This window comes from Physella acuta, unplaced genomic scaffold, assembly GCF_028476545.2.
Source record: "Physella acuta isolate Inbredline_101_S28 unplaced genomic scaffold, ASM2847654v3 ptg000200l, whole genome shotgun sequence".
Lineage (NCBI taxonomy): Eukaryota > Metazoa > Mollusca > Gastropoda > Physidae > Physella > Physella acuta.
Window position 1 is genome coordinate 1,442,501 of NW_026731719.1, and position 23,078 is coordinate 1,465,578.

At 38.9% G+C, this 23,078-nt stretch overlaps 1 protein-coding gene across 1 annotated transcript; it reads right to left on the reverse strand.

Moving 5' to 3' along the window:
- Window positions 1-2,073: 2,073 nt before the first annotated feature.
- On the reverse strand, window positions 2,074-14,778 carry LOC131937127 (macrophage mannose receptor 1-like). The gene is made up of 10 exons (XM_059294319.1): window positions 14,699-14,778; window positions 13,894-14,055; window positions 13,334-13,471; window positions 6,801-6,964; window positions 6,225-6,333; window positions 5,444-5,718; window positions 4,076-4,247; window positions 3,514-3,789; window positions 2,206-2,393; window positions 2,074-2,097 (listed from the first exon to the last, which is right to left on the reverse strand). The coding sequence occupies exons 2-10, from the start codon at window positions 14,012-14,014 to the stop codon at window positions 2,074-2,076; spliced, it is 1,467 nt and encodes a 488-aa protein (XP_059150302.1). The 5' UTR covers window positions 14,015-14,055; window positions 14,699-14,778.
- Window positions 14,779-23,078: the final 8,300 nt, after the last annotated feature.

Sequence of the window (23,078 nt, forward strand, 5' to 3'; positions counted from 1 at the left end):
AGTGTTCGTTATTGATCACAATCTAACATCGTCACCTTCAACAAATGTCATTAAAATCTACACCTAGCTAAGATTTTAAAATTGTCTCAAGTATTGGCCAACAAAGCATTTTCGTTTGCTACAAATCTTGAGAATACAGGCCAGATAAACTAACTGTCTAGATTATTTCATTAGACAAAATATTCTTCAATAAATCAAATTATACAGGCCAACACTAAGTCAACTTTGTTAGATAAATTTTTGGCAAACCAGCCCTTTCTGGTTTATCTTAACTTTTTGTTTCAATACAAAAAATAAAACGTGGAGGTACTTTACCAATCACATATCAATATTTTTCCAAAGACAGCCTTCCCTATTTTGGTGCCAAATAAAATAAAACAATAACAGAAAATACAAAACAAAATTTCACGATTTCTTAACCTCTACATCACAATGTTACTTCACTATTTATTATTTCACTAATTATCATTATTTTGTTAATAATAATTTATTTGTTCTACAATTTACGTATTTTACCAATTTTACTTTTAGGGAGCATTAGTTACAAACATCTAATGTAAATAAAGGTAACAGTACCTACCTATTTGCCACCGTTAAAAAAATGAAGATTGCTGATAGAGTTTATTATAACAGTGTAATTAAATCAAGGTAAACAGTAGCAGTGTTTCCTCCAGACTTTTTTCTCCGGGGGGCACTTGAAATTTTCGGGGGGGGGGGGGGTATAGACTTTCTTCGGGGGGGGGGGGGCTAAGCCCATCCGAAGTGATGCCTGGAAGAAACTCTGAACAGCAGGAGGATTGGACGATTCATTCCTTCATGGAATTTGTTAAATAAAACGACAGAACAGTGGCCAATGTAAATGTTTTTAATGCTTGCATGTTTCAACATTTAACTTGACATCAATAAACCTACACTACACAGTAGAGTGTGACCTATAAACCTACACTACACACTAGTGTCACACCTATAAACCTACACTATTCCGTAGAGTGTGACCTATAAACCTACACTATTCAGTAGAGTGTGACCTATAAACCTACACTATTCAGTAGAGTGTGACCTATAAACCTACACTAATATGTTGCCAGACCTATAAACCTACACTACCCATTAGAGTGTGAGCTATAAACCTACACTACCCAGTAGAGTGTCACACCTATAAACCTACACTACCCAGCTGAATGTGTGACATGACTAGACTGCTGCTCCAGTTCTCTCTGTGCCACATACAAGACGTTGATGAAGCCAGGGTTCTCTGTGGTCGTCTGCTTGCCTGCTGCTCTAGCAGACTTCCATACAACGACTGCCAGAACAGCGATGATCACGGTAGCGCAAGTTCCCAGAATGCCAACAGTGATGCCGGTAACTTGACCACTGGTCAGAGATGACCCCTTGTCTAGTGGGGAGAGATTGTTTTAGTCTTTGGGCAGACATAAATTCGTGATTAAAGGAAACTAACTCCAATGTGTGTAGTTTTGTTGTGGTGATAGTGGTAGTTATGCAGGATTATAATAACATAATTTGTATGATCTTTGAAGTGTATACGACAGAGGATGATTAGCCGTCTGGTTCAACCATGTATACATCTGATATACAATTATTATGAATTTTAAAATGTACTAAATGCTTTGATTTTCATTGAAAACAAATAAAAGAACAACTTCCCTTATGTTACTTCCCCTCGGCACACAATTGTTGTTAATGTCAAATGAAAAACCTAACTACAAAACAGGCATGTTTCGCAGAACTGAATGGGCACCTGGTAATAAGGAATCACCAAGTCAGACTATACCCATTAACTTCTGCTTAAATCGTCCCTCAAGTGTTTACCTCTGTTGTCAGTGTAAGTTCCAAATAAGTTGCCAGTTTCCTTTGGTGGTGTCGTTGAACTCTCTAAATCAGGTGCAGTTGTCTTGGGCGTCCGTTTCGTGCTTTTGTCTGTTTGTTGCGTGTTTGTGTCTGTTTGTTGCGTGTTTGTGTCAGTTTGTTTCGTGTTTGTGTCCGTTTGTTGCGTGTTTGTGTCAGTTTGGTGCGAGCTTGCCTCAACCTGTTCTGTAGACGACACCGGAGGTTCTAACGTTGGACTTGTGGGGATCTCTGAAACATATTTACAGTTGTGATTTGCAATCATTTGTTAAAAGATTTGCTTACATTCTGACAGAGTTTAGAATCGTGTCAGTTTTGAAAGAATGTGAACACACCAACGTTTGATTTACACAGGTATCCACACATCTCAGAGAAACACCCAGACAAGCTCCATGTGCCGGTGCCCTTCCACATTTTGACACAGTCTATCTTCTTCATGCTGGCGTGTGCCAGCGCTTTGTTAGGGGCCAGAGATGTGTTCCAGTTCAGGTAGTCAACAGGTGTCTTGTCTGCCCACGTTAGGTTACCTGGGGGGAAAGCATCGTCATCAGCTGTCAGCTAACTTAAAACAGAAGCTGTACCTCTTTAGGTTGAAGTTGAGATCAAACTTTGCCAAGAATACTAAGAGTTTAATATCTATTTAGGTCTTCAGAAGTTTATAGTTCTATTAAAAGAAAGTGGTAAATTTTATAGAGAGCTGTTACAAAAGGGAAGTTTTTAATAGCGTTTCACACCAGAGTAATACAAAAAGATAGAAAGGCTAGGTATAGATAATGATCTACTGTCATAGATAATACTCCACTGCCATAGATAATGCTCCACTGCCATAGATAATGCTCCACTGCTGTGGGTAATGCTCCACTACTATACATAATGCTCCACTGCGTAGATAATGCTCCACTGGCATAGATAATGCTCCACTTTTTCTAAATCTATTTACTGAACTCCGTTTTTTACTTTCTCGTATACACGAAGTATAGAGAAAGTATTGTAATCGTGCAAAAAAAAAATAGACATTTTTACAAATCTCGACGTTTTACATCTCACTGATACGGAAAAACATAATTTTGCAATCTTGTCCGTATGTCTATGTGTCTGTCTGTGTGTCTGTCTGTGTGTAAACACGATAACTTGAGTACCGTTACAGCTAGGTTGATGAAATTTCATACATAAGTATTTTATGAAAATCGTAGATCCGTATCAATTTTTGAGCGATTTCCGATAACCGAAAGTGGTACTTTTTCTACTTTGAATTTTCAAAAGCCTATACCTTGAGTACTATTTCAGATAGATAAATGAAATTTCACGTGTAAGTAAAAGATCTAATTCTCTACCTTCTGTCAAATTTTGAGTAATGTCCGTTGACTGGAAGTACTAATTTACGTTATTTCCGATTTCTCAAAAAACGCATGTAAATTTATAAAGTACTAATAATATTGCGCACTATTATGCACCTTTTGTTTTGCCGTTCGCTTGGTGCGCAATTCTTTTTTCTATTAGATTCTATTCTATTTTTAAACGTTTAAGTAATTAAAAATCATGTCTATATTCCAAGTTATATAAGAATATTCTAGAAAGTTTAGGGGAGATTACTCCCGGTTTTTTGACGATATAATTCAAAATGTATGCAGTTGATTGTTAACTTACCGAAGATTTTGTTCAGTCCAATCCAAAAGAAATTATTGCCGTATAAGGAATGTGGTTCGTCTTCCTGGCTGAGTGCTACCAGCTGTCTCTGGATGAAGTTGATCTCCTCTGGACTGTGGAGGCTGGCCAGCTGCATGTCCATTGTCTGGCATTTCAAGAGCGCCTCGGCCCACGTCACGACCTCTCCTAGCTCCAGGTAATAGCAGGACTGACCAAACAGGTGTTTTTTGTGGTCGCCGCAGCTGATCTCATCTTTCTGATCTAACATAGGTGAACCTGAGGAATTAATTTGTTTAACACGTGTAAACCTGGGGAATTAATTTGTTTAACACATTTGAACCTGGGGAATTAATTAGCAATTGTTGATGAGCCTTTCATTAAATGTAGATCCAACCTTTCCTTATGGAAACTTTATCTCACCAGGTCAGGATATATAAGAAAAATACTACAATATTTAGAAGAGAACACTTAAATAGATCTTGCTGCTTATCAAATTTGTTCCAATATTGGTTAAACATTGATCCAATATTGGCTACATCACAGCCAACAATAAAAAACATACTTGATCTGATTTGGCACACAAAAGGCAGAGCCTCACTACAGGACTGGTCTGTCCACATGTGGTTCTCCACAGCCACACAGGTGTTGGCATCAAATCTCTGCGGACGTCCAGGTGACCAGGAGGTGTAGTGGACTGGCCAGGTGTCGCTCCACACATAGGAAGACTCGTGGTTCTACAAGACATGTTTGGAGGATAGGGTTAGGGTTAGATAGGAAGACTCGTGGTTCTACAAGACATGTTTGGAGGATAGGGTTAGGGTTAGATAGGAAGACTCGTGGTTCTACAAGACATGTTTGGAGGATAGGGTTAGGGTTAGATAGGAAGACTCGTGGTTCTACAAGACATGTTTGGAGGATAGGGTTAGGGTTAGATAGGAAGACTCGTGGTTCTACAAGACATGTTTGGAGGATAGGGTTAGGGTTAGATAGGAAGACTCGTGGTTCTACAAGACATGTTTGGAGGATAGGGTTAGGGTTAGATAGGAAGACTCGTGGTTCTACAAGACATGTTTAGAGGATAGGGTTAGGGTTAGATAGGAAGACTCGTGGTTCTACAAGACATGTTTGGAGGATAGGGTTAGGGTTAGATAGGAAGACTCGTGGTTCTACAAGACATGTTTGGAGGATAGGGTTAGGGTTAGATAGGAAGACTCGTGGTTCTACAAGACATGTTTGGAGGATAGGGTTAGGGTTAGATAGGAAGACTCGTGGTTCTACAAGACATGTTTGGAGGATAGGGTTAGGGTTAGATAGGAAGACTCGTGGTTCTACAAGACATGTTTGGAGGATAGGGTTAGGGTTAGATAGGAAGACTCGTGGTTCTACAAGACATGTTTGGAGGATAGTATTAGGGTTAGATAATGATTATCTCATCAATAACGACAAAAATAATTTTGAGAAATGTATCCTGAGTTTCTTGTCATTGGTTACAAAGTTAATTTGTGTAAAGATGTTCACCTGGTTACTACAACTGAAACGTTGCTACCTGCATTTTTATTAGGTTTGTCAGTAGGGTATACCTCTCTCTCTCTCTCTCTCTCTACCTCTATCTATCTTTATCTATCTAGCTATCTATATATCTCTCTATCTATCTATATCTCTATTTATCTATCTCCCTCGCTATCGCACTGTTGTATTAATGTCTCCTGCGCCCTCCCATCAGTATCTTAAAACACCTGACCGCTGAATACATTTTACAGATTTTAAAGTGTGACCCGCCTTATCTTACAACACGTGACATCATCTAGAAATCAATGCTTACATTTTCACCCGTCATAGTGCTATCTTTCACCATCATCTAGAAGTTAATGCTTACATTTTCACCCGTCATAGTGCTATCTTTCACCATCATCTAGAAGTCAATGCTTACATTTTCACCCGTCATAGAACTATCTTCCACCAGATGGTAGCTCATCCCAATCCAGACTTTGGTGTTGACCTTCATGCGGTTCAGGTGGATGTTGATAAAGGCTGCCTCGAAGACGTCTAAAATTGAGGCCAAATCTCCGCCTAAATTTTGGCACGACTTTCTGGCATCGCCCCACTGTTTTGGTTCGTTGATGATTGAGAAACAGTTTGTTGTGTAGGTCAGGAAACCCGTGGGGCACAGTGATGTGGGCTGGGGGCTTGGGCTTGGTCCTGGAACTAAACAAATCAAAGAGAAACAGTTTGTTGTGTGGGTCAGGAAACCCTTGGGACACAGTAATGTGGGCTGGGGGCTTGGGCTGGGTCCTGCAACTAAACAAATCAAAGAGAAACAGTTTGTTGTGTAGGTCAGGAAACCCGTGGGACACAGTGATGTGGGCTGGGGGCTTGGGCTTTTAAAAAACTACATCATTTGATAGAAACGTACAAAATATTTTCAGATAAAAGAAATTTGTCTTAATCTGGATTGGTCATTTCGAGAATAATTACTTATTGTAACTGACATTTATGGCAAACGTAGCAATTGTTTAACAAAACAGTCTACATATTTATTTAAAGGATGTGTCAAGTGTGTATAACCTAAAGGATTTGTCAAGTGTGTATAAACTAAGCGATGTATCCGTGTGGTATAAGATGTATCCGTGTGGTATAAGATATATCCGTGTGTTATAAGATGTATCCGTGTGGTATAAGATGTATCCGTGTGCTATAAGACGCTGTCTCACCTTTTCTCCCCTGACACAGGTACCCAAGTTTCTGTGAGCATGTCGACACCTTCCATCTGCCGATCTCATGTTTATTATTGCTTTTTCGTATCATTCTGACACAGAATTTCTAAAATGTGAAACGTAAAAAGTTAGTTTTTACATTTGTTTTTCTTACATTGGAAAATTTTAGGTTTTGTTATCTTAGGTTTTGTAATCTTAGGTTTTCTAATCTTAGGTTTTGTTATCTTAGGTTTTGTTATCTTAGGTTTTGTTATCTTAGGTTTTGTAACCTTAGCGGACAGCTGATCGTAAAATATAGTTGCATCAATCTGCTAGCAAAATATATCTAATATAACAACAGTGATGCAAAACAACATTTATCCAACGGATATCTAGCACAACAATATTCATGCAGTACAACAACCAACAATCATCACAATAATATGTAACCAATTCAACAACAGACATCCAACACAACAAACTCCATCCAACACAACAAACTCCATCCAACACAACAAACTCCATCCAACACAACAAACTCCATCCAACACGACACTTGCTGATGCATCTCTACCAGTTACTAGCCGTACTCACGTGTAAATATGTGTCGTATGAGTGGATAAAACCAGGCTCCCTTTTGGCCCAGTTGACGTAGGTCACATCAGACTTGTCTGTCCATCTGAAACTGTTCATAAACGAACTGGACATATCGATCCACACGTCGTTGCTTGAATCTCGCAGTAACAAAGTTACAGCATCTGAAAGTTACGATTATTGTTACCTGGTTGACTCACCTCTGTAATATTTGTATGAGAACAGCTAAGACATGAAGTGTATGGCGGGACCACGTGACAATATCAGTTGTATTTCTACTTTGTTTTATGTGCACATTTATACGAATCGTTAAAAACTATTCTACTTTGTTTCATGTGCTGATTAGTTCAACTTTTTAAAACTATCCTGTCCCTGATTTTTTTTTCATTTCTTTCCAACCCAATAGCCAATAATTTTTGTATGATATCATAATAAAATAACTGAAACTCACCAATAAGTGTGAGTAAAAGCCGTTAAGTCGAAACCACAAAGTCTTATGTAACTAAATATTGAAAGATTGTTACAGGTAGCAATTGTTTACTTTATTTATACATTTGCACATAATGTGGCAAGCAGGTCTGGTTATCCTCTGACAAACAAATTTACCAATTTCAAATAGTTTAACACGAGCGTGTACCACAATCTCACCTTGCTCTAGCTGGTTACTTATCACAATCTCACCTTGCTCTAGCTGGTTACTTATCACAATCTCACCTTGCTCTAGCTGGTTACTTATCACAACCTCAACTTGCTCTAGACTTATCACAATCTCACCTTGCTCTAGCTGGTTACTTATCACAATCTCACCTTGCTCTAGCTGGTTACTTAATCTCACCTTGCTCTAGCTGGTTACTTATCACAATCTCACCTTGCTCTAGCTGGTTACTTATCAAAATCTCACCTTGCTCTAGCTGGTTACTTATCACAATCTCACCTTGCTCTAGCTGGTTACTTATCACAATCTCACCTTGCTCTAGCTGGTTACAAATCACAATCTCAACTTGCTCTAGCTGGTTACTTAATCTCACCTTGCTCTAGCTGGTTACTTATCACAATCTCACTTTGCTCTAGCTGGTTACTTATCACAACCTCAACTTGCTCTAGACTTATCACAATCTCACCTTGCTCTAGCTGGTTACGTAATCTCACCTTGCTCTAGCTGGTTACTTATCACAATCTCACCTTGCTCTAGCTGGTTACTTAATCTCACCTTGCTCTAGCTGGTTACTTATCACAATCTCACCTTGCTCTAGCTGGTTACTTATCACAATCTCACCTTGCTCTAGCTGGTTACTAATCACAATCTCAACTTGCTCTAGCTGGTTACTTATCACAATCTCACCTTGCTCTGGCTGGTTACTTATCACAATCTCACCTTGCTCTAGCTGGTTACTTATCACAATCTCACCTTGCTCTAGCTGGTTACTTATCACAATCTCACCTTGCTCTAGCTGGTTACTAATCACAATCTCAACTTGCTCTAGCTGGTTACTTATCACAATCTCACCTTGCTCTAGCTGGTTACTTAATCTCACCTTGCTCTAGCTGGTTACTTATCACAATCTCACCTTGCTCTAGCTGGTTACTTAATCTCACCTTGCTCTAGCTGGTTACTTATCACAATCTCACCTTGCTCTAGCTGTTACTTATCACAATCTCACCTTGCTCTAGCTGTTACTTATCACAATCTCACCTTGCTCTAGCTGGTTACTTATCACAATCTCACCTTGCTCTAGCTGGTTACTTAATCTCACCTTGCTCTAGCTGGTTACTTATCACAATCTCACCTTGCTCTAGCTGTTACTTATCACAATCTCACCTTGCTCTAGCTGGTTACTTATCACAATCTCAACTTGCTCTAGCTGGTTACTTATCACAATCTCACCTTGCTCTGGCTGGTTACTTATCACAATCTCACCTTGCTCTGGCTGGTTACTTATCACAATCTCACCTTGCTCTAGCTGGTTACTTAATCTCACCTTGCTCTAGCTGGTTACTTATCACAATCTCACTTTGCTCTAGCTGGTTACTTATAACAATCTCACCTTGCTCTAGCTGGTTACTTATCACAATCTCACCTTGCTCTGGCTGGTTACTTATCACAATCTCACCTTGCTCTAGCTGGTTACTTATCACAATCTCACCTTGCTCTAGCTGGTTACTTATCACAATCTCACCTTGCTCTGGCTGGTTACTTATCACAATCTCACCTTGCTCTAGCTGGTTACTTAACCTCACCTTGCTCTAGCTGGTTACTTATCACAATCTCACCTTGCTCTAGCTGGTTACTCAATCTCACCTTGCTCTGGCTGGTTACTTATCACAATCTCACCTTGCTCTAGCTGGTTACTAATCACAATCTCAACTTGCTCTAGCTGGTTACTTATCACAATCTCACCTTGCTCTAGCTGGTTACTTAATCTCACCTTGCTCTGGCTGGTTACTTATCACAATCTCACCTTGCTCTAGCTGGTTACTTATCACAATCTCACCTTGCTCTAGCTGGTTACTTATCACAATCTCACCTTGCTCTAGCTGGTTACTTATCACAATCCCACCTTGCTCTAGCTGGTTACTTATCACAATCTCACCTTGCTCTAGCTGGTTACTCAATCTCACCTTGCTCTAGCTGGTTACTTATCACAATCTCACCTTGCTTTAGCTGGTTACTTAACCTCACCTTGCTCTAGCTGGTTACTTATCACAATCTCACCTTGCTCTAGCTGGTTACTTAACCTCACCTTGCTCTAGCTGGTTACTTATCACAATCTCACCTTGCTCTAGCTGGTTACTTAATCTCACCTTGCTCTAGCTGGTTACTTATCACAATCTCACCTTGCTCTAGCTGGTTACTTAACCTCACCTTGCTCTAGCTGGTTACTTATCACAATCTCACCTTGTTCTAGCTGGTTGATTTTCACAATCTCACCTTGCTCTAGCTGGTTACTTATCACAATCTCACCTTGCTCTAGCTGGTTACTTAATCTCACCTTGCTCTAGCTGGTTACTTATCACAATCTCACTTTGCTCTAGCTGGTTACTTTTCACAATCTCACCTTGCTCTAGCTGGTTACTTATCACAATCTCACCTTGCTCTGGCTGGTTACTTATCACAATCTCACCTTGCTCTGGCTGGTTACTTATCACAATCTCACCTTGCTCTAGCTGGTTACTTATCACAATCTCACTTTGCTCTAGCTGGTTACTTTTCACAATCTCACCTTGCTCTAGCTGGTTACTTATCACAATCTCACCTTGCTCTGGCTGGTTACTTATCACAATCTCACCTTGCTCTAGCTGGTTACTTATCACAATCTCACCTTGCTCTAGCTGGTTACTTATCACAATCTCACCTTGCTCTGGCTGGTTACTTATCACAATCTCACCTTGCTCTAGCTGGTTACTTATCACAATCTCACCTTGCTCTAGCTGGTTACTTATCACAATCTCACCTTGCTCTAGCTGGTTACTTATCACAATCCCACCTTGCTCTAGCTGGTTACTTATCACAATCTCACCTTGCTCTAGCTGGTTACTCAATCTCACCTTGCTCTAGCTGGTTACTTATCACAATCTCACCTTGCTCTAGCTGGTTACTTAATCTCACCTTGCTCTAGCTGGTTACTTATCACAATCTCACCTTGCTCTAGCTGGTTACTTAACCTCACCTTGCTCTAGCTGGTTACTTATCATAACCTCACCTTGCTCTAGCTGGTTACTTATCACAATCTCACCTTGCTCTAGCTGGTTACTTATCACAATCTCACCTTGCTCTAGCTGGTTACTTATCACAATCTCACCTTGCTCTAGCTGTTTACTTAATCTCACCTTGCTATAGCTGGTTACTTATCACAATCTCACCTTGCTCTAGCTGGTTACTCAATCTCACCTTGCTCTAGCTGGTTACTTATCACAATCTCACCTTGCTCTAGCTGGTTACTTATCACAATCTCACCTTGCTCTAGCTGGTTACTCAATCTCACCTTGCTCTAGCTGGTTACTTAATCTCACCTTGCTCTAGCTGGTTACTTATCACAATCTCACCTTGCTCTAGCTGGTTACTTATCACAATCTCACCTTGCTCTAGCTGGTTACTTATCACAATCTCATCTTGCTCTAGCTGGTTACTTATCACAATCTCACCTTGCTCTAGCTGGTTACTTATCACAATCTCACCTTGCTCTAGCTGTTTACTTAATCTCACCTTGCTATAGCTGGTTACTTATCACAATCTCACCGTGCTCTAGCTGGTTACTTATCACAATCTCACTTTGCTCTAGCTGGTTACTTATCACAATCTCACCTTGCTCTAGCTGGTTACTTATCACAATCTCACCTTGCTCTAGCTGGTTACTTAACCTCACCTTGCTCTAGCTGGTTACTTATCACAATCTCACCTTGTTCTAGCTGGTTGATTTTCACAATCTCACCTTGCTCTAGCTGGTTACTTATCACAATCTCACCTTGCTCTAGCTGGTTACTTAATCTCACCTTGCTCTAGCTGGTTACTTATCACAATCTCACCTTGCTCTAGCTGGTTACTTATCACAATCTCACCTTGCTCTGGCTGGTTACTTATCACAATCTCACCTTGCTCTAGCTGGTTACTTATCACAATCTCACTTTGCTCTAGCTGGTTACTTTTCACAATCTCACCTTGCTCTAGCTGGTTACTTATCACAATCTCACCTTGCTCTGGCTGGTTACTTATCACAATCTCACCTTGCTCTAGCTGGTTACTTATCACAATCTCACCTTGCTCTAGCTGGTTACTTATCACAATCTCACCTTGCTCTGGCTGGTTACTTATCACAATCTCACCTTGCTCTAGCTGGTTACTTATCACAATCTCACCTTGCTCTAGCTGGTTACTTATCACAATCTCACCTTGCTCTAGCTGGTTACTTATCACAATCCCACCTTGCTCTAGCTGGTTACTTATCACAATCTCACCTTGCTCTAGCTGGTTACTCAATCTCACCTTGCTCTAGCTGGTTACTTATCACAATCTCACCTTGCTCTAGCTGGTTACTTAATCTCACCTTGCTCTAGCTGGTTACTTATCACAATCTCACCTTGCTCTAGCTGGTTACTTAACCTCACCTTGCTCTAGCTGGTTACTTATCACAATCTCACCTTGCTCTAGCTGGTTACTTATCACAATCTCACCTTGCTCTAGCTGGTTACTTATCACAATCTCACCTTGCTCTAGCTGTTTACTTAATCTCACCTTGCTATAGCTGGTTACTTATCACAATCTCACCTTGCTCTAGCTGGTTACTCAATCTCACCTTGCTCTAGCTGGTTACTTATCACAATCTCACCTTGCTCTAGCTGGTTACTTATCACAATCTCACCTTGCTCTAGCTGGTTACTCAATCTCACCTTGATCTAGCTGGTTACTTAATCTCACCTTGCTCTAGCTGGTTACTTATCACAATCTCACCTTGCTCTAGCTGGTTACTTATCACAATCTCACCTTGCTCTAGCTGGTTACTTATCACAATCTCACCTTGCTCTAGCTGGTTACTTATCACAATCTCACCTTGCTCTAGCTGGTTACTTATCACAATCTCACTTTGCTCTAGCTGGTTACTTATCACAATCTCACCTTGCTCTAGCTGGTTACTTATCACAATCTCACCTTGCTCTGGCTGGTTACTTATCACAATCTCACCTTGCTCTAGCTGGTTACTTATCACAATCTCACCTTGCTCTAGCTGGTTACTTATCACAATCTCACCTTGCTCTAGCTGGTTACTTATCACAATCTCACCTTGCTCTAGCTGGTTACTTAATCTCACCTTGCTCTAGCTGGTTACTTATCACAATCTCACCTTGCTCTAGCTGGTTACTTATCACAATCTCACCTTGCTCTAGCTGGTTACTTATCACAATCTCACCTTGCTCTAGCTGGTTACTTAATCTCACCTTGCTCTAGCTGGTTACTTATCACAATCTCACCTTGCTCTGGCTGGTTACTTATAACAATTTCACCTTGCTCTAGCTGGTTACTTAATCTCACCTTGCTCTAGCTGGTTACTTATCACAATCTCACCTTGCTCTGGCTGGTTACTTATCACAATCTCACCTTGCTCTAGCTGGTTACTTATCACAATCTCACCTTGCTCTAGCTGGTTACTTATCACAATCTCACCTTGCTCTGGCTGGTTACTTATCACAATCTCACCTTGCTCTAGCTGGTTACTTATCACAATCTCACCTTGCTCTAGCTGGTTACTTATCACAATCTCACCTTGCTCTAGCTGGTTACTTATCACAATCCCACCTTGCTCTAGCTGGTTACTTATCACAATCTCACCTTGCTCTAGCTGGTTACTCAATCTCACCTTGCTCTAGCTGGTTACTTATCACAATCTCACCTTGCTCTAGCTGGTTACTTAATCTCACCTTGCTCTAGCTGGTTACTTATTCTCACCTTGCTCTAGCTGGTTACTTATCACAATCTCACCTTGCTCTAGCTGGTTACTTAATCTCACCTTGCTCTAGCTGGTTACTTATCACAATCTCACCTTGCTCTAGCTGGTTACTTATCACACCAAAATGTGTCGACCTGTCAGAACTTAATTTACTGCAAGCAGTTTTAACACTGTTCCAGCCCCACCTTGTGCTGTTGGTCCCTCTGATGTAGTAGCATTTACTACTGCCTGCTGGGATAGGGAAATGGAGTTTAAAAACATAAACTAACTCCTATTTATGTTATGCTTTCAACTACGTGGAATAAAAAAGTAATTTTAATGTATTAAAATTTCTATTGATTTTTTTCTTATACTTGTACATAACTAAGAGACAAAATATTAAATCAAATTACTTTCTTTAAACAAATGAATTGTCAATAATGAATAAGGACTGCATAACTTGACAAACTACACTACAATCTCATCATAGTTACTAATTAGAAACGCGATACTTGATATTGGTTTAAATTAAAATGAAAGTTCGTTAACAACCATATGCATAAATGTATGTAATTATTTTTTTTTTAAATTAACAGCTTAAAAATGTAAAAAAAAAACATTCCTGTTTTCTACACTAAAATCAGAATAGAATTCAAAACGTGAAATCATCTTACCAACACTGACAAATTTGTCAGGACATGTCAAGCCATCGTCACTGACACTAGCGGTCTGAGTGCTGTCAGGTGTGCTGTCAGGTGTGCTGTCAGGTGTCTCGTGACTTTTCTTCTTGCACATGTACCCAAACTCCGACTCACACGATGAATCGTACCAGTTGACTGTCACATTTGTTTATTGACATTTTTTAATGATAAAATCTCAAATTAAACAAATTAATTTTTTTAATGATAAAATCTCAAATTAAACAAATTAATTTTGAAAAATATTTTCAGAAAGGACAAAACTAGCATTTCTTAAAGTGTTGGCTATGCAATTTAGAAATTATGTAATGAAATGTCATAAAATGATACATAAAATAAATAATCATAATAATAATAATGTTAATAATAATTTTTTTATTTTTGTTGATTTTGTTTGTTTTTTCTTTGTAGATGTTGTCTAAAAAAAATTCAGGTTGGTTTTTAACAAAAGTAAAAAAAAAATAGAAAAAAGGCAAGAAACGAGAGAATAAACAAATTATGTATTTACGAAATTTCACCTTAACTGGAACAAAAACTATTTTAAAGATTCCATTTTAATATATTATGTATATTATACTAGGCAACATTATTGCTTATGTTGTACAGCATAAGTGACGTAAGAAAATCAATAAATGAAAAATCAAATTGTGAATACTGTGTTACTTTCTACCACCTACAGGGCTATACATAAACATATTATCATCTAAGATGTGCATTAAACGATCTCAAGGGCTGAAACTAGAGGTGTATAGTCGTGAACAAAACGAGACTAGATACTTACGTCTGTCTGTGTATACACAAAACTTGTCGGAGGTATCTGAGTTAGTGAGGTAATTATTCCAATTGAGGAATACAACAGGGCTTCCATCCGACCATCTAGATGTTTATATATATATATATATATATATATATATATATATATATATATATATATATATATATATATTGATGCATACACTGCAATATATACTGATATATACTAACAATATACTTCTATGTATTGACACCTACATAGTCACATGTATATTATACATTCCTGCATGAATCTCTACAAATACCCCTGAATGAAATTACTTACAGAAATGTCCCGTTATATGACTGCAGGCCAATCCACAAATTCAAATATTTCTTTTCCATCTGAAAATTGTTTTACTGATCAGTGAGTGAATATCGTCGTAACCTACAAGCTAGAACTGATTGTTGGTTCAATGAGATTCCTGCAATTCTTCTGTTTAGTTTTTTAACGAGAACAAACGTATTGATAGATCAACTAGGAACGAAAGGAGAAAGGAGCTAAGATGCATTCACCTTGTCTTGACGCTAATGTTACGAACCCTGACTCTAACCCCTATAGATATAACTTGAAATATGTTACCAAAAGAAAAATAGCATATTTATTCAATACTTCAATCAGAGTTGCAAGAATGTATTTAAATTATCTAAAAGGTATCTAGTTTATATGAAAACTAAATAATAATATGATTATTTTTAAATAATTATGATGCTTTGTTAATGATGGATTGGATATTTGTACCGTATCTGTGACGTAGTTGTATCCGCTGTGTGAGTGTATGCTAACTAGGTCTGCACCAAGTGACACGCATGCATCTCGTGCACTCTGCCAGGTTTTTGTGTCATTACTGACGTAATAACAGAAGCCATCTTCTAGCTCCCACAAACCATCTTGGCAACCTAGACGCCAAAATAAAATTTTAAATGTGCTGTTGGAGTGTTGGTAAAGTGGGCATGATTAGTTTCAGATTGTTTCAGAATTCAAGCGATTAAGTACAATTAAAGTATAAAATCGCACTTAATTATGGGAGCAAAATTTAAATTATAAATATGCTTTCAATTACCTGATTTTGGAGTCTCCACCGAAATATGATTATAGACAGATTCTGGAAAAAAATGTTTAAATATATTCTGAAGACACTGCATTTGTATATAGCATCTAAAAACAGGTTGTTGGACAGTCTAACAAAATGTTTTGATAAATTGATTAAAAGATAATTAATTAATTTTAAAATAAGATGGTTTGGCTGAATTAAATAAAAATAAATGCCTGACTCTGAGAAGAGACCACACACCTATTGAACTCTCACTTTTGTAAATAACTTTTAGCTATGTAATCTAAATAACTTTTAGCTATGTAATCTAGATTGTTTTCATATTCTTTAGATTTTATAATATTAACTAGGCCTATTGTTAATTATTTTTCAGTAGATAATTCAGAAGCTGCTTTTTGTTTTCATTTTTAGAATATTTTTCTTGAGTCTCTGTGTTGTCGTTGTGTGTTCCCTATATAATTTGGAAATGGTGTTTTTTTTTATTTTTTAAAAACATTTGTTATGCAAGAGAAAAATAATTGAGAAAAATTAGCAATCAGTACCAATGTGCAGAGAGCAAGCAAAAGACTGTCTCACATTACATTTGTTAGACCACCACAGCGAGTTCAAGACTTGCACCTGACAAAATATAAAAACATGAACAGTTAAAATTGATACGCGAGCAGCAAGATAATTTATTTATTGGAATTATTTTTTATTATTATTTTTATTTAATCAACTTTCATCAAACACTCATCACGAAAGGTTATTTAAATTATTTTAATATCGTTTTTTTTTTCAAATTAATTTGTAAGTTTAATTCATGTCTTTTTGTAATCAATTAGTTATTTATGATGCTTTCAAGAACTATCCACTAACTAAAGCTTACTTGAACACACGACTCCTCAGGGTAGATAAAACTCAATAAGCCGGGTTGACCAATGTCCCATCTTGTGTAGTCGATGGGTGACTTGTCAGACCATACCTTCACTTTAAGACAAATACACATCATAATTTCAAATAATAATCCACTATGTGAATAAGTATCCAGTGTATATAAATCTGCTAAATATACTAGCCTATATAATGAAAACTATAATGTGTATCAAGACCAATCTTTCTTTAGATCAATGTGAATTGACTTATCGTTATTTTAACAGATACAGAATAAAAATTGTATATAAATATTTATGTTTTCCAATCTTTAAAGTCCAGATTTCATCATTAACCAAAGAAAAAAGCAACAAAAAACGGTTGAATACTAACACTGTGTGACATTACTTTCTGCGATTCCGATCCAAAAGTAAGGCGTGTCACTGCTAAAAAAAACTCTCAGGGATTAATGTTTTCAAAATGTAATGTGTTTAATAAATACAAATCTAATGTAATTTATCAACATATGTGAGATATTATAAGGTCTAAAAAAACATGTTTGCTACCATCTGTTTGAAGACTTTCTTTACTTCCAGAAGTCTGCTAGATTAGCGAATCAATCTTTAGCCGCTAAATATATTTTTGTTTTTATTTTGTGCTAAAGTTTGGGAGTGTTTCAAATACTCCGAGCGTACTTACTTCTAGTCTTACTATTTCAAGAGTCTCTGGTATTTCTACCATATTATTCATGAGCATAATATTGTGTATTCTGGGATTCTTTTGTGAATTTCAGCAAAAAAATGTCCTAACTAAAAATAATCTTTTTATTTTTTTAATGTTTTTTCCACAACATGAATACAAACTCATTTATTCCAATAAAAAAAACGTATGTCCCACCCTAATCTTGCTCCTTAAGGGTCAATAAAAAACGTGTGTCCCACCCTAATCTTGCTACTAAAGGGTCAATAAAAAAAACGTGTCTCCCACCCTAATATTGTCACAGCATGTGTCAATAAAAAAACGTGTGTCCCACCGTAATCTTGCCACATCAGTCAATAAAAAAACGTGTGTCCCACCCAATCTTGCCACAGCAGTCAATAAACGTGTGTCCCACCCTAATCTTGTCACAGCATGGGTCAATAAAAAAACGTGTGTCCCAACCTAATCTTGCCACAGCAGTCAATAAAAAACGTGTGTCCCACCCTAATCTTGCCACAGCATGGGTCAATAAAAAAACGTGTGTCCCACCCTAATCTTGCCACAGCAGTCGATATAAAAAAAAAACGTGTGTCCCACCCTAATCTTGTCACAGCATGGGTCAATAAAAAAACTTGTGTCGAAGCCTAATCTTGCCACATCAGTCAATAAAAAAACGTGTGTCCCACCCTAATCTTGCGACAGCAGTCAATAAAAAAACGTGTGTCCCAGCCTAATCTTGCCACAGCAGTCGATAAAAAAACGTGTGTCCCACCCAATCTTGCCACAGCAGTCAATAAACGTGTGTCCCACCCTAATCTTGCCACAGAATGGGTCAATAAAAAAAAACTTGTGTCCCACCCTAATCTTGTCACAGCGTGGGTCAATAAAAAAAACGTGTGTCCCACCCTAATCTTGCTACATCAGTCAATAAAAAAACGTGTGTCCCACCCTAATCTTGCCACAGCGTGGGTCAATAAAAAAACGTGTGTCCCACCCTAATCTTGCTACATCAGTCAATAAAAAAACGTGTGTCCCACCCTAATCTTGTCACAGCATGGGTCAATAAAAAAAACGTGTGTCCCACCCTAATCTTGCCACATCAGTCAATAAAAAAACGTGTGTCCCACCCTAATCTTGCTCCTAAAGGGTCAATAAAAAAACGTGTGTCCCACCCTAATCTTGCTACAGCAGTCAATAAAAAAACGTGTGATCCACCCTAATCTTGTCACATCAGTCAATAAAAAAACTTGTGTCGAAGCCTAATCTTGCCACATCAGTCAATAAAAAAACGTGTGTCCCACCCTAATCTTGTCACAGCAATCAATAAAAAAAAATGTGTGTCTCACCCTAATCTTGCCACAGCATGGGTCAATAAAAAAACGTGTGTCCCACCCTAATCTTACCACAGCCGTCAATAAAAAAACGTGTGTCCCACCCTAATCTTGCCACATCAGTCAATAAAAAAAACGTGTGTCCCACCCTAATCTTGCTCCTAAAGGGTCAATAAAAAAACGTGTGTCCCACCCTAATCTTGCTCCTAAAGGGTCAATAAAAAAACGTGTGTCCCACCCTAATCTTGCTACAGCAGTCAATAAAAAAACGTGTGATCCACCCTAATCTTGTCACATCAGTCAATAAAAAAAACTTGTGTCGAAGCCTAATCTTGCCACATCAGTCAATAAAAAAACGTGTGTCTCACCCTAATCTTGCCACAGCATGGGTCAATAAAAAAACGTGTGTCCCACCCTAATCTTGCTACAGCAGTCAATAAAAAAACGTGTGATCCACCCTAATCTTGTCACATCAGTCAATAAAAAAATTGTGTCGAAGCCTAATCTTGCCACATCAGTCAATAAAAAAACGTGTGTCCCACCCTAATCTTGTCACGGCAATCAATAAAAAAAAATGTGTGTCTCACCCTAATCTTGCCACAGCATGGGTCAATAAAAAAACGTGTGTCCCACCCTAATCTTACCACAGCAGTCAATAAAAAAACGTGTGTCCCATCCTAATCTCGCCACAGCGTGGGTCAATAAAAAAAACGTGTGTCCCACCCTAATCTTGCTCCTAAAGGGTCAATAAAAAAACGTGTGTCCCACCCTAATCTTGCTCCTAAAGGGTCAATAAAAAAACGTGTGTCCCACCCTAATCTTGCCACAGCATGGGTCAATAAAAAACGTGTGTCCCACCCTAATCTTGCTACATCAGTCAATAATAAAAACGTGTGTCCCACCCTAATCTTGCTACATCAGTCAATAAAAAAACGTGTGTCCCACCCTAATCTTACCACAGCAGTCAATAAAAAAACGTGTGTCCCACCCTAATCTCGCCACAGCGTGGGTCAATAAAAAATACGTGTGTCCCACCCTAATCTTGCTACAGCAGTCAATAAAAAAACTTGTGTCTCACCCTAATCTTGCCACAGCATGGGTCAAATAAAAAAACGTGTGTCCCACCCTAATCTTGCCACAGCAGTCAATAAAAAAACGTGTGTCCCACCCTAATCTTGCTACATCAGTCAATAATAAAAACGTGTGTCCCACCCTAATCTTGTCACAGCAGTCAATAAAAAACGTGTGTCCCACCCTAATCTTGCTACATCAGTCAATAATAAAAACGTGTGTCCCACCCTAATCTTGCCACAGCAGTCAATAAAAAACGTGTGTCCCACCCTAATCTTGCTACATCAGTCAATAATAAAAACGTGTGTCCCACCCTAATCTTGTCACAGCAGTCAATAAAAAACGTGTGTCCCACCCTAATCTTGCTACATCAGTCAATAATAAAAACGTGTGTCCCACCCTAATCTTGTCACAGCATGGGTCAATAAAAAAACGTGTGTCCCACCCTAATCTTGCCACAGCAGTCAATAAAAAACGTGTGTCCCACCCTAATCTTGCCACAGCAGTCAATAAAAAAACGTGTGTCCCACCCTAATCTTGCCACAGCAGTCGATAAAAAACGTGTGTCCCACCCTAATCTTGCCACAGCAGTCAATAAAAAACGTGTGTCCCACCCTAATCTTGCCACAGCATGGGTCAATAAAAAAACGTGTGTCCCACCCTAATCTTGCCACAGCAGTCGATATAAAAAAAAACGTGTGTCCCACCCTAATCTTGTCACAGCATGGGTCAATAAAAAAACTTGTGTCGAAGCCTAATCTTGCCACATCAGTCAATAAAAAAACGTGTGTCCCACCCTAATCTTGCGACAGCAGTCAATAAAAAAACGTGTGTCCCAGCCTAATCTTGCCACAGCAGTCGATAAAAAAACGTGTGTCCCACCCAATCTTGCCACAGCAGTCAATAAACGTGTGTCCCACCCTAATCTTGCCACAGAATGGGTCAATAAAAAAAAACTTGTGTCCCACCCTAATCTTGTCACAGCGTGGGTCAATAAAAAAAACGTGTGTCCCACCCTAATCTTGCTACATCAGTCAATAAAAAAACGTGTGTCCCACCCTAATCTTGCCACAGCGTGGGTCAATAAAAAAACGTGTGTCCCACCCTAATCTTGCTACATCAGTCAATAAAAAAACGTGTGTCCCACCCTAATCTTGTCACAGCATGGGTCAATAAAAAAACGTGTGTCCCACCCTAATCTTGCCACATCAGTCAATAAAAAAACGTGTGTCCCACCCTAATCTTGCTCCTAAAGGGTCAATAAAAAAACGTGTGTCCCACCCTAATCTTGCTACAGCAGTCAATAAAAAAACGTGTGATCCACCCTAATCTTGTCACATCAGTCAATAAAAAAACTTGTGTCGAAGCCTAATCTTGCCACATCAGTCAATAAAAAAACGTGTGTCCCACCCTAATCTTGTCACAGCAATCAATAAAAAAAAATGTGTGTCTCACCCTAATCTTGCCACAGCATGGGTCAATAAAAAAACGTGTGTCCCACCCTAATCTTACCACAGCCGTCAATAAAAAAACGTGTGTCCCACCCTAATCTTGCCACATCAGTCAATAAAAACAACGTGTGTCCCATCCTAATCTCGCCACAGCGTGGGTCAATAAAAAAAACGTGTGTCCCACCCTAATCTTGCTCCTAAAGGGTCAATAAAAAAACGTGTGTCCCACCCTAATCTTGCTCCTAAAGGGTCAATAAAAAAACGTGTGTCCCACCCTAATCTTGCTACAGCAGTCAATAAAAAAACGTGTGATCCACCCTAATCTTGTCACATCAGTCAATAAAAAAAACTTGTGTCGAAGCCTAATCTTGCCACATCAGTCAATAAAAAAACGTGTGTCTCACCCTAATCTTGCCACAGCATGGGTCAATAAAAAAACGTGTGTCCCACCCTAATCTTGCTACAGCAGTCAATAAAAAAACGTGTGATCCACCCTAATCTTGTCACATCAGTCAATAAAAAAATTGTGTCGAAGCCTAATCTTGCCACATCAGTCAATAAAAAAACGTGTGTCCCACCCTAATCTTGTCACGGCAATCAATAAAAAAAAATGTGTGTCTCACCCTAATCTTGCCACAGCATGGGTCAATAAAAAAACGTGTGTCCCACCCTAATCTTACCACAGCAGTCAATAAAAAAACGTGTGTCCCATCCTAATCTCGCCACAGCGTGGGTCAATAAAAAAAACGTGTGTCCCACCCTAATCTTGCTCCTAAAGGGTCAATAAAAAAACGTGTGTCCCACCCTAATCTTGCTCCTAAAGGGTCAATAAAAAAACGTGTGTCCCACCCTAATCTTGCCACAGCATGGGTCAATAAAAAACGTGTGTCCCACCCTAATCTTGCTACATCAGTCAATAATAAAAACGTGTGTCCCACCCTAATCTTGCTACATCAGTCAATAAAAAAACGTGTGTCCCACCCTAATCTTACCACAGCAGTCAATAAAAAAACGTGTGTCCCACCCTAATCTCGCCACAGCGTGGGTCAATAAAAAATACGTGTGTCCCACCCTAATCTTGCTACAGCAGTCAATAAAAAAACTTGTGTCTCACCCTAATCTTGCCACAGCATGGGTCAAATAAAAAAACGTGTGTCCCACCCTAATCTTGCCACAGCAGTCAATAAAAAAACGTGTGTCCCACCCTAATCTTGCTACATCAGTCAATAATAAAAACGTGTGTCCCACCCTAATCTTGTCACAGCAGTCAATAAAAAACGTGTGTCCCACCCTAATCTTGCTACATCAGTCAATAATAAAAACGTGTGTCCCACCCTAATCTTGCCACAGCAGTCAATAAAAAACGTGTGTCCCACCCTAATCTTGCTACATCAGTCAATAATAAAAACGTGTGTCCCACCCTAATCTTGTCACAGCAGTCAATAAAAAACGTGTGTCCCACCCTAATCTTGCTACATCAGTCAATAATAAAAACGTGTGTCCCACCCTAATCTTGTCACAGCATGGGTCAATAAAAAAACGTGTGTCCCACCCTAATCTTGCCACAGCAGTCAATAAAAAACGTGTGTCCCACCCTAATCTTGCCACAGCAGTCGATAAAAAACGTGTGTCCCACCCTAATCTTGCCACAGCAGTCAATAAAAAAACGTGTGTCCCACCCTAATCTTACCACAGCAGTCAATAAAAAAACGTGTGTCCCACCCTAATCTCGCCACAGCGTGGGTCAATAAAAAAACGTGTGTCCCACCCTAATCTTGCCACAGCATGGGTCAATAAAAAACGTGTGTCCCACCCTAATCTTGCTACAGCAGTCAATAAAAAAACTTGTGTCTCATCCTAATCTTGCCACAGCATGGGTCAAATAAAAAAACGTGTGTCCCACCCTAATC

Bases quoted from the DNA above. Each gene is read 5' to 3' on its own strand.
- LOC131937127 (XM_059294319.1), bottom strand. From the start codon at position 14,014: ATGTGCAAGAAGAAAAGTCACGAGACACCTGACAGCACACCTGACAGC. The intron at 4,248-5,443 runs GTAAGCATTGAC...CATGTCTTGTAG, and splicing joins GTTCTATGACGGGTGAAAAT to AACCACGAGTCTTCCTATGT. The intron at 2,394-3,513 runs GTAAGTTAACAA...CTTTCCCCCCAG, and splicing joins TGGACTGAACAAAATCTTCG to GTAACCTAACGTGGGCAGAC.